Below are 13,380 nucleotides of genomic sequence, written 5' to 3' on the forward strand. Positions count from 1 at the left end.
ATAGCACCGGCTGATAGCCCAGGGTGAGTGTTAAAACAGGCATGAACCCTGACATATGGGAACCGGAAAGGAAGGGTGATGGGGAGCAGAGAAAGGGCACAGACGAGGCCACAGGTCAGAAACCCAGCCAAGTGCCTGTGAATAGCCCCTCATTCTCTCACCATCTGGGAGCCCATGGAGACACGGCCTGAGCCAGGACTTAGGGCATATTTACTTCCCCTCTAAAAATGTTTATATATATTTTACGAGATATTATGAATCTATAAAGATTCCAGCATCTTTAAGTATACAATCTTTAAAGAAAGGCATAAATCTTGTGCACCTAAGAAAAATGTAATCTCCTAGCAATTAAAAGAACCTGACTCAGAGCACCTGGGTGACTCAGTCGGTTAAGCATCCAACTTTTAAAGATTTTATTTAATTTATTTGACAGAGCCAGCCAGCGAGAGAGGGAACACGAGCAGGGGGAGTGGGAGAGGAAGAAGCAGGCTCCCAAGGGAGGAGCCTGACTCGGGACTCGATCCCAGAACGCTGGGATCACGCCCTGAGCTGAAGGCAGATGCTTAATGACTGAGCCACCCAGGCACCCCAGCATCCAACTTTTGATCTCAGCTCAAGTCTTGGTCTCAGGGTTGTGAGTTTGGGCCTCACACTGGGTGTGGAGCTACTTAAAAAAAAAAAAAGAAAAAAGAGAAAAGAAAGAACCTGACCCAATTCATTTGGTAATTTATTTTATTGATTAAAATATTTAAAAGTTCTACTTTTCATTTCTTCCTATACAGTGTATCAAACTGAACTAAATCATTTATAATATGAAAAGGCATCATTACGTATTAGGGTGCTGTGGCTTCATAATCATGTTTTCTTTCCATTCCTAAGATATATGTCTGTGTTATAGTCACAGCTACTGCCTGTGACTCTGTCCGAAGCAGAGGGCTATTGGGATTCTCAGAATGGTGCAGAGGAGCGCTGGGACCACTGGCCACAGGCTAGCAGGGCTGGTCAGATGACATCGTATGCTCTGAAAGGAAGGAACGAGAAGGCTTGGGCAGGGAGGGGGGTGTACATGGGATAGTCCGTTTCCATAAAACTTGGGAAACACTGGTTTCTCAAAAGGAGGAACTGACATATTCTTCATTTATTTTTATGGGAAAATTTAAGAATGTATTTGAATGCTGAAAAGATAGAGAAAATCATTTAAGTTGCCTTTTAAACTTAGTTTTTAAAGATGATGTTGTATGAACAATGAAAAAGTATGGCAAATGTGCTGGCAGATAAAATTTAAAGAAATGTTCTTTCAGAAGAGAGATAAATGGCATGGCAGTTAATTTTAATAATATAATTGTTTTAGAATATATAACATAAAGTACTTCATATGATTCATTTCAGATTGAATATTCTCTTAAAAACTAGAGGGGTCTGAAATTATAAATATTTTTTCATTATAAATTATTTTTCATTTTTAGTAAAAAGTCAGTGAACCCCACCCCGCCCACCCCGGGCAGGAGGCATGGGGTCAGAGGACTTTTGACAGGACCTTGTGGCCAAATGGGATTATTTCCTGGACTCAACCCTGGAACCCACTGGTGGCTTCATAAGTGTACTTGGGCTTCACACAAATGTTAGAAAACAGGAGACACCGTGTCCCCGGATCCTACTCCCTCTGGGGGGAGCCCTGTCATAAGACAGATCTAGACAAGAGTCACCTGGAAGAAAGCACAGGCCTTCCAGGAACCCCAGTAAAAGCTGGCGTGATTCTGAAGGCAGACGTGGCCTTTCCAACCCCAGCTAGTGTGTGTTAACTCTTACGAAATGACAGTGGCGACACCATCACCGGGAGCAGGAGAAGATGTGGCCTATCTTGGAGAATGCTTACGTTCTTCCTTACACCACATTCCAAAGCATTTCCAGTTCCGATGAATAAACTACATCCCTCATATTTGATCTTCATTTAGCTTCTGAGGGAGAAGCACACTGCCTCTCTTTCTCCTGCTATAATCTATTGAGAAAGCCTAGTTTAAAACTGCTGGGGATCTGGATCATCCCCAGAGCATGTGGAGAGGGGGTAAAAGGAAATGTAACTTGAAAGAGATATTTTGTATCCAGCATCAGCTGGGATGAATCCTCCCGGCTGTTCAGGAGAGCCTGCAAGTAAAACCAGAGGAAAAACGAATAAGGAAACCCGTGCATTCTGCTTTGTAACTATCTACAAGTCTAGAGTAAGGAAAACACAACTCCACCTTCACTGAAAATCTTCCAAAATCCCGTGAGAGAACGCACAAAAGAGCCTTTTAACAGCGTAATCCCGTGGTGAGATGGTCTATGCAGGATTTCCAATCAGCTGTCGTGAATATTTACCTACCTGTTCTGTTTCACCTCGGAAGTTAATTCCCCACAGGATGGACTGACTGTAACTGGATACGTTGACCATTCTTATCCATTCTTGTGGCATAATTCTAAGCCCAAACATGAGTAGATCTGAAGTATTAAACCTTTCTAGCAGTTATCCTTCTTTGTAGTTCAGTTGTTTGTAAAATTTTTTGTTTCAAGACCCCTTTATATTCTTTAAAGATTATTGAGGACCCCAAAGAGCTTTTGTGTATGTGGGTTTAACTATTGATATTTACCATATTAGTAATTAAAACAATAATTTAAAATATTAATTCATTAAAATAACATGAACAAACCCAAGGCATGTAAACATTTGTTGAAAAATAACTATTTTTGAAAACAAAAAAAAATTAGTAGGAAGCGGTATTGTTTTATAGTTTTGTAAATCTTTTTAATGTCTGACTTAATATGACCGGTGAAATCTCTCATATCCACTTCTGCATTCGACCTATGGTGATATGTTATTTTGGTTGAAGTATAGGGAAAAAAGTCTGCTTCATACATATGTATTTGGAAAAAGGAAGACTTTGCAGACCCCCTGAAAGGGTCTCAAGGACCCACAGGTTCCTTGAACCAAACTTTGAGAATTGATGCCTTAGTTGATTGGGGAAGAAACTTTAGGGATTAAAATGAGAAAAATGAGTACACATTTTTCCATTCAGCCTCTGCTCCCTTGCACAGTACTGATAAGAAGACTAATAATAAACAATATACGCTGAAGGAACATAGCAGGTAAATCACAGTTTTGGTGTTTTCATTCCCTTCTCACCAAGGCTAAAATGGGTTCTGAGGGTGCCTGGGTGGCTCAGTGCGTTAAGTGTCTGCCTTGGCTCAGGTCATGATCCCAGAGTCCTGGGATCGAGCCCCACGTTGGGCTCCCTGCTCAGCGGGGAGCCTGCTTCTCCCTCTCCCTCTGCTTCTCCCCTCGCTTGTGCTTTCTCAAATAAATAAATAAAATCTTTTAAAATAAAATTACAAGATTAAATAAAATGCATTTTTTGACAGGAAAACTGCTGCTTTTGCTAAGTGCCTTTCATTTGCATGTTTGGTAAATGTGCTTTAATCTTAGATTTCTATACCACTAATTCAATATTCAATTATTCATTCGTTCAAAGTAGTCTCCACACCGAGTGTGGAGCCCAATATGGGGCCTGAACTGATAACCCTGAGATCAAGACCCAAGCTGAGATCAAGAGTCGGACACTTAACTGACTGAGCCACCCAGGTGTCCCCTGAATTTCTTATACTAAAAATTGAAAGGTACATCCTTAAGGATCCTACCTGTACTTTGCGAACGAAGGATGGAGTCACTCTTTTCTCAAAGTCATCTATAGGTGTGTATGAATTAAGGATCTTTATGATCTGCAAACAGCACATAAGATGGTGTTAGACCATGAAAAATGACAAGTCTGTCCAAGAAATAATGATTCTGATGGTTTGGGAACTGTTGGGAACCACATGTAGTTCCCTGATACTGTAATGTGGCTCTAGGAGCCATGTGCTCTGGCCTCCTTCCTCACCCCTGCCCACTCCCCCCTACATACACATCTATGAGTTCAGTGGGCAGGGAATGTATCATATACACTTTTGTGTTAAGTCCTAAGTTAGTATTAAATAAGTGCTTATTAGATAAGAAGGTGGTCCTTGGGAGATATGTGTGCACCCCAAAGAGCACACAGAGACTCAGACACACCCTATGGCTGGCTAAGCCAGAAAGGGCGACCCCAATCACATGGTCTGTTGGTGAAGGTCGGGGACACACTCAGCAAGTCCGGTCACCTGCACAGCAGACAGTGAGGTACAGCGTTCATAGATCTCCTTGGCATCGCTGTCTGTGGTCTTCTTGACCTGAAGCAACCAGGCTGCCTGAGACAGAGGTTCCAAAGTTTCCTTGGCCAAGCTGTTCTGCAAATTCTTATCTTTAAGCCATTCTTCTAAGTAGCTGATATTGCACCTGGAGTAAAAGCCAGAGAAACAGAGAACAGCGGGTGATCCACTGAGAACACTTCAGGGGAGGGTGCCGAATCCCCCAGTGTGTCCTGAGAGGGTACCTGAGTCCACTGAGAGCCTTAGGACCATGGTCCAGCAGTTTCTTCATTTGTAACATGAGGGGCTTGGACCAAATGATCAACTCTCATGATCCATGGTTCTAAGGATCTTGATGGTCTAGGGTGAGGAGCTATACCAGCTATAAACTTTGGGGAAAATCTGAGCAAAAAGCAGTGACTTCAATAACTTATAAAGTGATCTATTAAAATACCCTTAATAACGGATTTGAAAATCTACTAAAGGAAAAAATCCTAGTGATATTTGAAGACCTTACATTGGTATAAAAAACTGATTTCTTTTCCTAAATTGGCAGAAAATTTTCAGTTGGTAGAAAGCTTTCATTCAGTCCACTGGGGTTTTTATTCTTGATTCTGTCACTAATTATCACAAGTTTGTAAGGTAAGGGGCCTGGGTTTTAGTCCCACCAATCTACTGTGTGAGCTTGGAAAGTTACTCAACCTCTCTGGGTAAAAGAGAGTGTTAAGAACCCTCATATATTGCTAGTGGGAATATAAAATGGTAGAGCTGCTAAGGAAAACAGGCTGGCAGTTCCTCAAAATGTTAAACATGGAACTGCCATATGACCCAGCAATTCCACTGTTAGATACATACTCAAGAGAACTGAAAGCATAGCCACATAAAAAAATTGTGCACAAATGTTCACTGCAGCATTACTCATAATAGCCAAAAAATGAAAACAACCCAAAGTGTCCACCAACTGATGGATACACAAATTGTGGTATGTCCATACAGTGGGATATTATTCAGCAATAAAAAGCAATGAGGAACTGATACATGCTACCACATGGATGAACTTAGACAACTATGCTAAGCGAAAGAAGCCAGTCACAAAAGACAACACATTTTATGATTCCATTTATAAAAGTGTCCAGAACAAGCAAACCTACAGAGAAAGAAAATATATTCGTGGTTGCCTAGCCTGAGGGAGAGGGGACTGTGGAGGTGGGATATGGTAGCAGACAAGAATGCTGCTGCTAGTGGGTATAAGGCTTCTCTTTGGAGTGATGGAAATGTTTTAAATTACATTATGGTGATGTTTGCCCAACTCTGTAAATATACGAAAACCCATTGACTGATACAGAGATAGTTTACAGAATGGACAAACAGATGGATAATTTACAGCATGTAATTTATCAGGAAGCTGTTTTTAAAAATTGAGGTTGGGAGCACCTGGCTGGCTCAGGTGGGGGAGCAGCAACTCTTGATCTCGGGGTCGTAGGTTCGAGCTCCACATTGGGTGTAGAGATTACTTAAATAAATCAACTTAAAAATATGAGCGTTGAACCAGGTGATCTCTAAGGTCATTTTTAGCTCGGACCTTCTAACTTAGCATCTCCCTATGTGGGTCATTATAACACTGGGACAATAATGCTGAATTGGTATATTCCATAGGGATGTAATGAGTGTGAGATACCATTTCTTATACTGGTTTCCCTCCTTTTTTGCACCGTAATTTTGCCCCACTAGTTTGACTTCTTATTACAATGGATTCCTATTGGGCTTCCCATCTTATCCCTTTTAATAATCCTGCCACAGTCCTTCCTTAATCTGGATGTTGAGAATGTTAATTCTCCCACTCAAAACTCAGTGGTGGAATATAATCCAGTAATTCCACTACTGGGTATTTACCCAAAGACAATGAAAACACCAATTCAAAAAGATATATGGACCCTTATGCTTATTGTAGCATTATTTACAATAGTCAAGATATGGAAGCAACCCAGGTGTACCCTGAGATTGTTTTTTTATTATGATAAAAGACACATAAAATTTACCATCTTAACTACGGCACAGGTGTTAACTGTACGCACCATGCTACCTAACAGAGCCCTAGAACTCTTTTATCTCGCAGACTTGAAACTAACCCCTCTCTCCTCAGCCCTGGGCAACGACCATTCTATCTTCTGTTTCCAAGAGTGTGACGGAAAGAATACGTTCTTTGATCATATGGAATTAAACTAGAAGTCAGTAACGGAAAGGTAGCAAGAAAGTGTCTGGATACTTGGAAATGAAACAACATACTTTTTTTGCTTTTTAGATTTTATTTATTTACTTGAAAGAGAGAGAGAGAGACAGAGAGCACGAATGGTGGGGAGGGGCAGAGGGAGAGAGACAAGCAGCCTCCCTGCTGAGCAGGGAGCCCCATGCGGGGCTCCATCCCAGGACCCTGAGATCACGACCTGAGCCAAAGGCAGACGCTTAACCGACTGAGCCAACCAGACGCCCCCGAAACAACATAATTCTAAATAATCCACAAGTCAAAGAGTAAGACTCCAAGGAAATTAGATACTGTTTTCAATTCAACAAAAATGAAAAAGAACATCTCGGAATTTATGGGATAAAGTCAGTGCTTGGAGAGAAGTTTATAGCATTAAATGCTTTAGAAAAGGGAGATCTCAAAGTCAATAACCAATGCTTCTACCTTAAGAAACGAGAAAAAGAAGAGCAAAATAAATCCAAAGCAAGCAGAAGACATGACCTAATAAAGACAGAAACAGAAATCAATTAAATTTTTTAAAATAGAGAAAAATCAATGAAAGCCAAAACCGGTTATTCGAAAGGATCCGTAAAACTGATAAACCACCTCTAGCAAGACACGATCTCCTCTCTGCAGCACTTGTGACTTAACTGTAATTGCCTTAAATTGTTATTTGGCTGTGCTAAGGTTCTAGAGGAAGGGATCAAGCTGATCTTTCTTTCATTTCCTGTGCCCTCCTCCACGCAGTGCGGGTCACAGAGGTGACAGTCAGTATATACCGGCTGAGTATACGATAAGCACCCAGGGCCAGGATTTAAAATATACAAGTACTAGTTACTAGTCTTGAACCACTGAAGGAAGGCCCTGGGCCTGAGCGCTAAGCTAGCTTGGTGCAGAGTGATGGTGGGGGGCAGGTGGGGGGGGGCGGGGCACCGCCCCACCGCAGCCCTGCCCGTTTCCCAGAGTCCTCCTGCACGCCCCCCACCCCAGCAGTGCAGCTCACGCGGAGGGGGCAGCCTCGTGTGGCCCCGGACGTCTCCCAGCCGCCTCTGGGTGTGAGCGGAGGCTCTGGGTTTTACCTGATCTGCATGCCTTTTCTGCAGGAGCACATGTCTTTCCGCAGGAAGAGGCTGTTCAGCGTGACGGCCCCGATCAAGAAGAAGAGCTGCTTCACGGCCTGCCGCACCAGCTCAGGGTCCAGGCCGTTCTGGCACATGGTGCTGTAGAAGTAACTCAGCTGCTGCAGGACGGACGTCATCGTGTAGGCGTCCGTGTCATCTATGCTGGATGACCGCTTCCGGAAGCCTGTGGGCTTCAGGCCAGAAATGCCTTGCAGGCTCTCGTACTCCAGCATGCCTGGCACTGGACAGGAAAACACAAGCGTTTCTCGCACACACGGTGGGGACAACCAGAGAACATTTCCCAGTGCTCTCCTGGGTCTGTTCCAGGAGGTGGGACGTTTTCCGCAGGAGTTAGCAGTGGACGGGAAGCAAGAGGATCAAGGATTGAGGAGCCCCGGGGCGTGGGGGGAAGGGGACCGAGTGCATGGCTGTTTACAACAGGGCAGCAGCTCCTCTTGGAGGCTTGGAGTCCCTCTTCTTTCAACTTCACAGGAGAGGGAGCAGGTTAACGGGTAACTCATGGTCTGGAACCATTTAAAGCCTGAAGTAGTTAAATTTCAGAAATCTGAAGAAAGTATACAAGAATTTGAGGGGGACTCTAAGATTTCAAAAATGCTTAGTTACAACCTAGAATTAGCTCCCTGAGTAGCAGCCGGTCTCCCTAGTCTTTCCCTTCAGGAGAATCTCCCTTTCATTCAGGCAGGAAACTATGAACCCCGTACTTCGATATAGGTCCTCATTTCAAGCAATTAAAAAGAATTAAAAAGTAGACATTGACACAATTAAACTTTTCTGGTTTTAAAATTACATTCTTTGTAATCACATTCCTTATACCAGATATATTTTCTTAAGGTCTCAGGGCGAACATGAATATTTTTTGGTCATCAATTCTTTTCGTACCTATTATTGGTTGAATGTTATTTTCCATCACAACAACGAACCGATGATATATTCGTATGGCCACATCACTCAGAATCTGTCTGTATTCTGAAAGGTCAAAATTGTTCAAGCAATTCTTATTCTGATGTGGACTATTGAGCTTCATGAATTCCTGAAAGTAATGTGAGCATATAAATATTAGAATGATACAGACATGTGGGAAATTAAAATACTGCCTCTGTTACAGACATTCCGATGAGCTCCTACACTTTAAAACCTAGTGTCCGATTTGTATGAAACGAGCTCTGCACGCTTGTGGTACTGCTTAATCTCTGTCACTAACTGTCGCCATACTGCCTCCTCACCCTACAGATACGTGCCCCCCGCACCTACAGAATACACTGCAAAACAACTCCCGCGGAAGCTCGTCAAAAAAGCCTACAAAGCACCAAAAGAAACAAACAGCTCTAAGAGGTCATGCAATACATGAGATTCATGACTTAATGATTATAGAGCATAGATCAATCTGAAATATTTTAAAATGTGTGCTATGGACTCAATGTTTGTGATGCCCCCAAATTCATATGTTGGAGCCCCTCCTCCAGTGTGCCTGTATTTGGAGATGGGGCCTGTGATCAGGCAATTCAGATCGAATGCGGTCCTAAGTGTGAGGTCCTAATCTGATAGGATTATTGTCCCTTTAATAAGAGACACCAGGAAGCTCGGTGTGTATCCTTCCACACCCGTGCAGCAAGGAAAGGCTGTGGGAAGGCCACAAGCCAGGAAGACAGCTCCCAGCAGGAACCAGCCGTGCTGGCCCCCTAGTGTCAGACTGCGGGCCCCTCGAACTGTGAGAAAATACATTTCTGTGGTTTAAAAGCCTTCTCGTCTGGGGTATTTTGTGATCACAGCACAACCAGACTAATACAATATATTCAACATTTCAAAGAGATAAAAGAAAAAGCATTAAGAAGAGGATATAATGTTTAGAGGCAGAGGTGAAAAAAGAACCATTGAAATAGAAATGAAAATATAGCAATGGAAAAAAACATGCCGACTGGGAAAAGAACACTGTATACATGGCTGAGGGGGCAAAGAAAGGGTGGAAAGATAAATGGTGTTGAATAACATCCTCTTTCATTAATGTCTCACACATGCCAGTTTGTTTTAAGTGGACTGGGCTTTGCCCCCTGCTCCTTTTGGTATTCCTTTTCGTCAGCGGTCGGATTTTCTTTACTTCTTTTTCTTTTTGTCCTATAGTACTAGTAGGGTTACTAATATTTTATTTTACTTTTCCTTCATTGGGACAATTGGCTATCCACATGGAAGAAGATATGAGACCATTATTTCACACACTGTGGGATAAATAATCACACCAATTCTGGAGAGATGAAAGCACAATTGTGAGCTGTAAATTTGAATTATAGAAGTTCAGAAGAAAGTAAGAGAATCAGTCCATGATCTCAGGGAAGGGAAGAATTTCCTGAAGACACTAAAATGCATGTCATAAAAGAATAGGATCGATATGCCAAAGCCAAAATTCAGAAATTGTGCACAACACACTCCATAAGGAAAATTATAAGACAAGCCACGGTTTATCCATGGTATATAAAGATCTCCTACAAATCAATAAGAAAAACAATCACCTCTAAAAAAAAGGGAGAACAGATGTCAGGAGGCAATTTGAACAGAAGCCCAAATGACCAGTGAGCATGTGGAGTGACTTCTTTTTTTTTTTTTTTAAAGATTTATTTTATTTATTTGAGGTGGGGGGGGGGGGAGTGTGTGCAAGCAGAGGGAAGGGCAGAGGGAGAGGGGGAGAGAGAGAGAATCTTCAACAGACTCCCTGCTGAGCACAGAGCCCTACTCGGGCTCGATCTCTTGACCCTGAGATCATGACCTGAGTGGAAACCCAGAGTCAGATGCTCAACACACTGAGCACCCAGGTGACCCTACAGGGAATGATTCCTCATCCCACTAGTGATCAAGTAATTGCAATTTAAGTCAGCAAGGTATCCTTTTATACCAATGAGATTGGTAAATAATTAAAATGTATCAGTATCAAGTGTTGGTGAAGATATGCACTGGAAGCTTCATACACTGCTGGTGGGACCACTAACGGTTCAAACATTTGGGAGAGCAGTGAAAACCCTAAAAGCTACTTTGTTATTTTAGGTCAATGACACTTTTCTCTGTGAGCACTTGAAGGTGGAGAATTCCTTTCTGATGTCAGCCCCTTGGGAGCAGAGCTGGAATGGCAAAGGACGTACAGATTGTGGAGGAATGACCAGAACCCTGCAAAGAGAAGAGCTCTGAACAGTCACTTTGATCTAAAGGTTGGGTTTTAGAGTCATAATACTAAAAACCTCAGAATTTCACAACCAGAAACTTAAAAATCATCTAATCTACCTCATTGAGGTAGATTATTTTTAAATTATTATTATTTTATGTTTTTATTATTATTATTATTATTTTTAAAGATTTTATTTATTTAACAGAGAGAGACAGCCAGCCAGAGAGGGAACACAAGCAGGGGGAGTGGGAGAGGAAGAAGCAGGCTCCCAGCGGAAGAGCCTGACATGGGGCTCGATCCCAGAACGCTGGGATCACACCCTGAGCTGAAGGCAGATGCTTAACGACTGCGCCACCCAGGTGCCCCCATTTATTATTATTATTTTTAAGATTTTATTTGAGAGAGAAGGGGTGGAAGGGCAGAGGGAGAGGGAGAAGCAGACTCCCCGCTGAGCAGGGCTCATTCCCAGGACCATGGGATGATGACCCAAGCTGAAGGCAGACACCTAACCCACTGAGCTACCCCGGTGCCCCGACCTCCTTGATTTAAAACTCAAGGAAAAGTGAGGCTCAATATCATGCCCAAGGTCCAGGCCTCTTTCTAAGTCTTCTATGACTTCTGTCCAACCAGTAATGTGAAGTTGGCCTCCTAGCTGAGATGGAAAGCAGAAGCTATTTGGAGCAGAGGCTACCCCTGGAGCTGGTGATGTCCCCAAGCCCCGTGGTGAGCTCTGGCTTCACGAGGAAGTTATAGACCAGCAGTCTGCACAGAACACAGAACGGGCAAGTGTCCCTACCTCTTCTCCACTGTACTGCTTCAGGCAGTTGAGGAAATGACACGTATTGGAAAGCCAAAAAGACAGCATTTCAAAGTCGTCTACGTGTTCCTTGAAAACAAACAAACAAACAAACAATATCAACAAAAAAGCCCCAAGAAAGACAAAGTTGGATTTGGTGACTACTGGTGCCTTTGAGCCAAGAACAGATGTATCCTACCAGTTTGGTCAGCTGCTGGCTTTTGATCAGAATGAATTCTTTTTTTATTCACCGAAGACTTTTTATTAAATTTATACTGTAATGATAAGCTCTTACGTTTACTTAGCAGGTTGTGGTTTGCAAAGTATTTCTGTCTGGCTTATGTCACTTATTATGAAATGTGAAGCAGGCACTGCAGGAATGCCCGGTAAAGGTGAGTCTGGGTCCTTCTTTTTCAGAGTTCACATTCTGATCGGGAAGAAGGTCGTTCATAACGTAACATACACAGGACACAATTAAATGGGTGGCTGAGCTCCTGCACAATGGACTGAGACTGGGCTACAAACTCTCAGAGGATGGAAAGATGCTGGTGCAAGAGGACAGCTGAGAAAGTCTCCTGAGACGGGAGAGAATGCTGTCCTTGAAGGAAAGGGCTGGAGGGACAAGAGCTGGGAATCAAGGACTCTGCTGGTGAGAACAGCCCTGCTTGTGGGGCAGCGGGAAGAGGCACGGAGAAGGTAAGGAGGTACCATGGTCAGAGGTAAGAGGAAAACTGGGAAAGTCCTGGAATTTGAGGGACAAAGTAGGAGAGTTTCAGAGGGTGGACCTAATGCTTCTGTTCACTAGAAGAGGATAAGGACTAAGGGAAACCCATTGGATTTAGCAACAGGAATTACTAGTGATCTTTCTGGAGCAGGGGCTGGATTGCAGGAACCGGGGAGCCTGCCAGTGTGAGCACCTTGGCAGTCGGGGCTGGATGGAAAGGCACAGAGACTACTGGGTATGTGGGCCAAGTGAGGGCTGCTTTAACGTGCTGCACGCTGGAGTGGTGAGGGGCAGGCCCTGGCCACCCACAAAGGCAGAGGCCTGGGAGTCACTGGGGAAGTTGAGATGGGAGATGCTGGTGGGAAAGGATTTATAGACCTCATGCCATGCATCTTTTAGTTCCTAAATATTTAAACATTCCAGAGCAGCAAGATGAGGCAATACTGTGTGCCTATGGCCTGGGACACAATGCACGTGGGGCCTAAGGAAACCCATCTAATGAAATTATGGACCGGGAGAACATCAATTTCTGGGGGTCCCTTCCAAGAGCACTCTGGTGGCTCTCGTGAATATAGCAACCAGAAAGCACTCAACAGCAGACAAATGTTAATTCTCTATTCCTAACTCCTGGCGAATAACGAATCCTTGTGGCTGGGCATCTCACCCGCTGAAAGGGTAGAAGTGGTGGGGGTGGTGGCTACCAGGCTGTAGTCTTCGAGGTAAGGCTTTGAGGTCTTTTTGCAGATCTTTAGCCTTGGGGAACCCTGACCCAAATTGTCTTTTCCAAGCAGCTTGGCTTCTTTCCCTGAGTGGGCCTCAGACTAGTCTGAGGAATCCCGTGGCTCACCAAGGACTCAAGATGAAGGATGGGCCAAGGATGAATCCTTTAGGTGTTCGTAAAGGAACCACAATAGCAAGGGCCAATGTCAAAGGCAGTTCCTACCTTAACCACCTGCTTGATGCCATTGATGGTGCTGTTCATGAGGGACTTGAGCATGCTGGCGTCATTTACAGAGTCTGCATAGCGTACGCACATGAACAGGAGGTGAGCCGGCAGCCCCGGGATCATGTTCACCACCACGCCACGAGGCTTCAAGTCTGGAGCAGAAAGAGCTGGTGAGCACTACA

General features: G+C 43.6%; 1 protein-coding gene across 2 annotated transcripts in view; it reads right to left on the reverse strand.

Annotated features, from left to right (window-relative positions):
* Positions 1-718: 718 nt before the first annotated feature.
* Positions 719-13,380, reverse strand: part of MYO5C (myosin VC) — a 95,810-nt gene continuing 83,148 nt past the window's right edge. Inside the window, exons 35-41 of one of the 2 annotated variants that reach the window (XM_026518500.4) lie at positions 13,196-13,350; positions 11,529-11,618; positions 8,461-8,611; positions 7,519-7,801; positions 4,171-4,345; positions 3,673-3,753; positions 719-2,145 (exon numbers count right to left, since the gene is read on the reverse strand). In XM_026518500.4, coding sequence (XP_026374285.2) covers positions 1,993-2,145; positions 3,673-3,753; positions 4,171-4,345; positions 7,519-7,801; positions 8,461-8,611; positions 11,529-11,618; positions 13,196-13,350 — 1,088 coding nt within the window. In that variant the 3' untranslated portion in view covers positions 719-1,992. Of the gene's footprint in view, positions 3,754-4,170; positions 4,346-7,518; positions 7,802-8,460; positions 8,612-11,528; positions 11,619-13,195; positions 13,351-13,380 lie in introns of both variants that reach the window. The other variant, XM_057306337.1, reaches the window with a different exon arrangement.

Source organism: Ursus arctos, unplaced genomic scaffold (genome assembly GCF_023065955.2).
Source record: "Ursus arctos isolate Adak ecotype North America unplaced genomic scaffold, UrsArc2.0 scaffold_36, whole genome shotgun sequence".
NCBI classification, from domain to species: Eukaryota; Metazoa; Chordata; class Mammalia; order Carnivora; family Ursidae; genus Ursus; species Ursus arctos.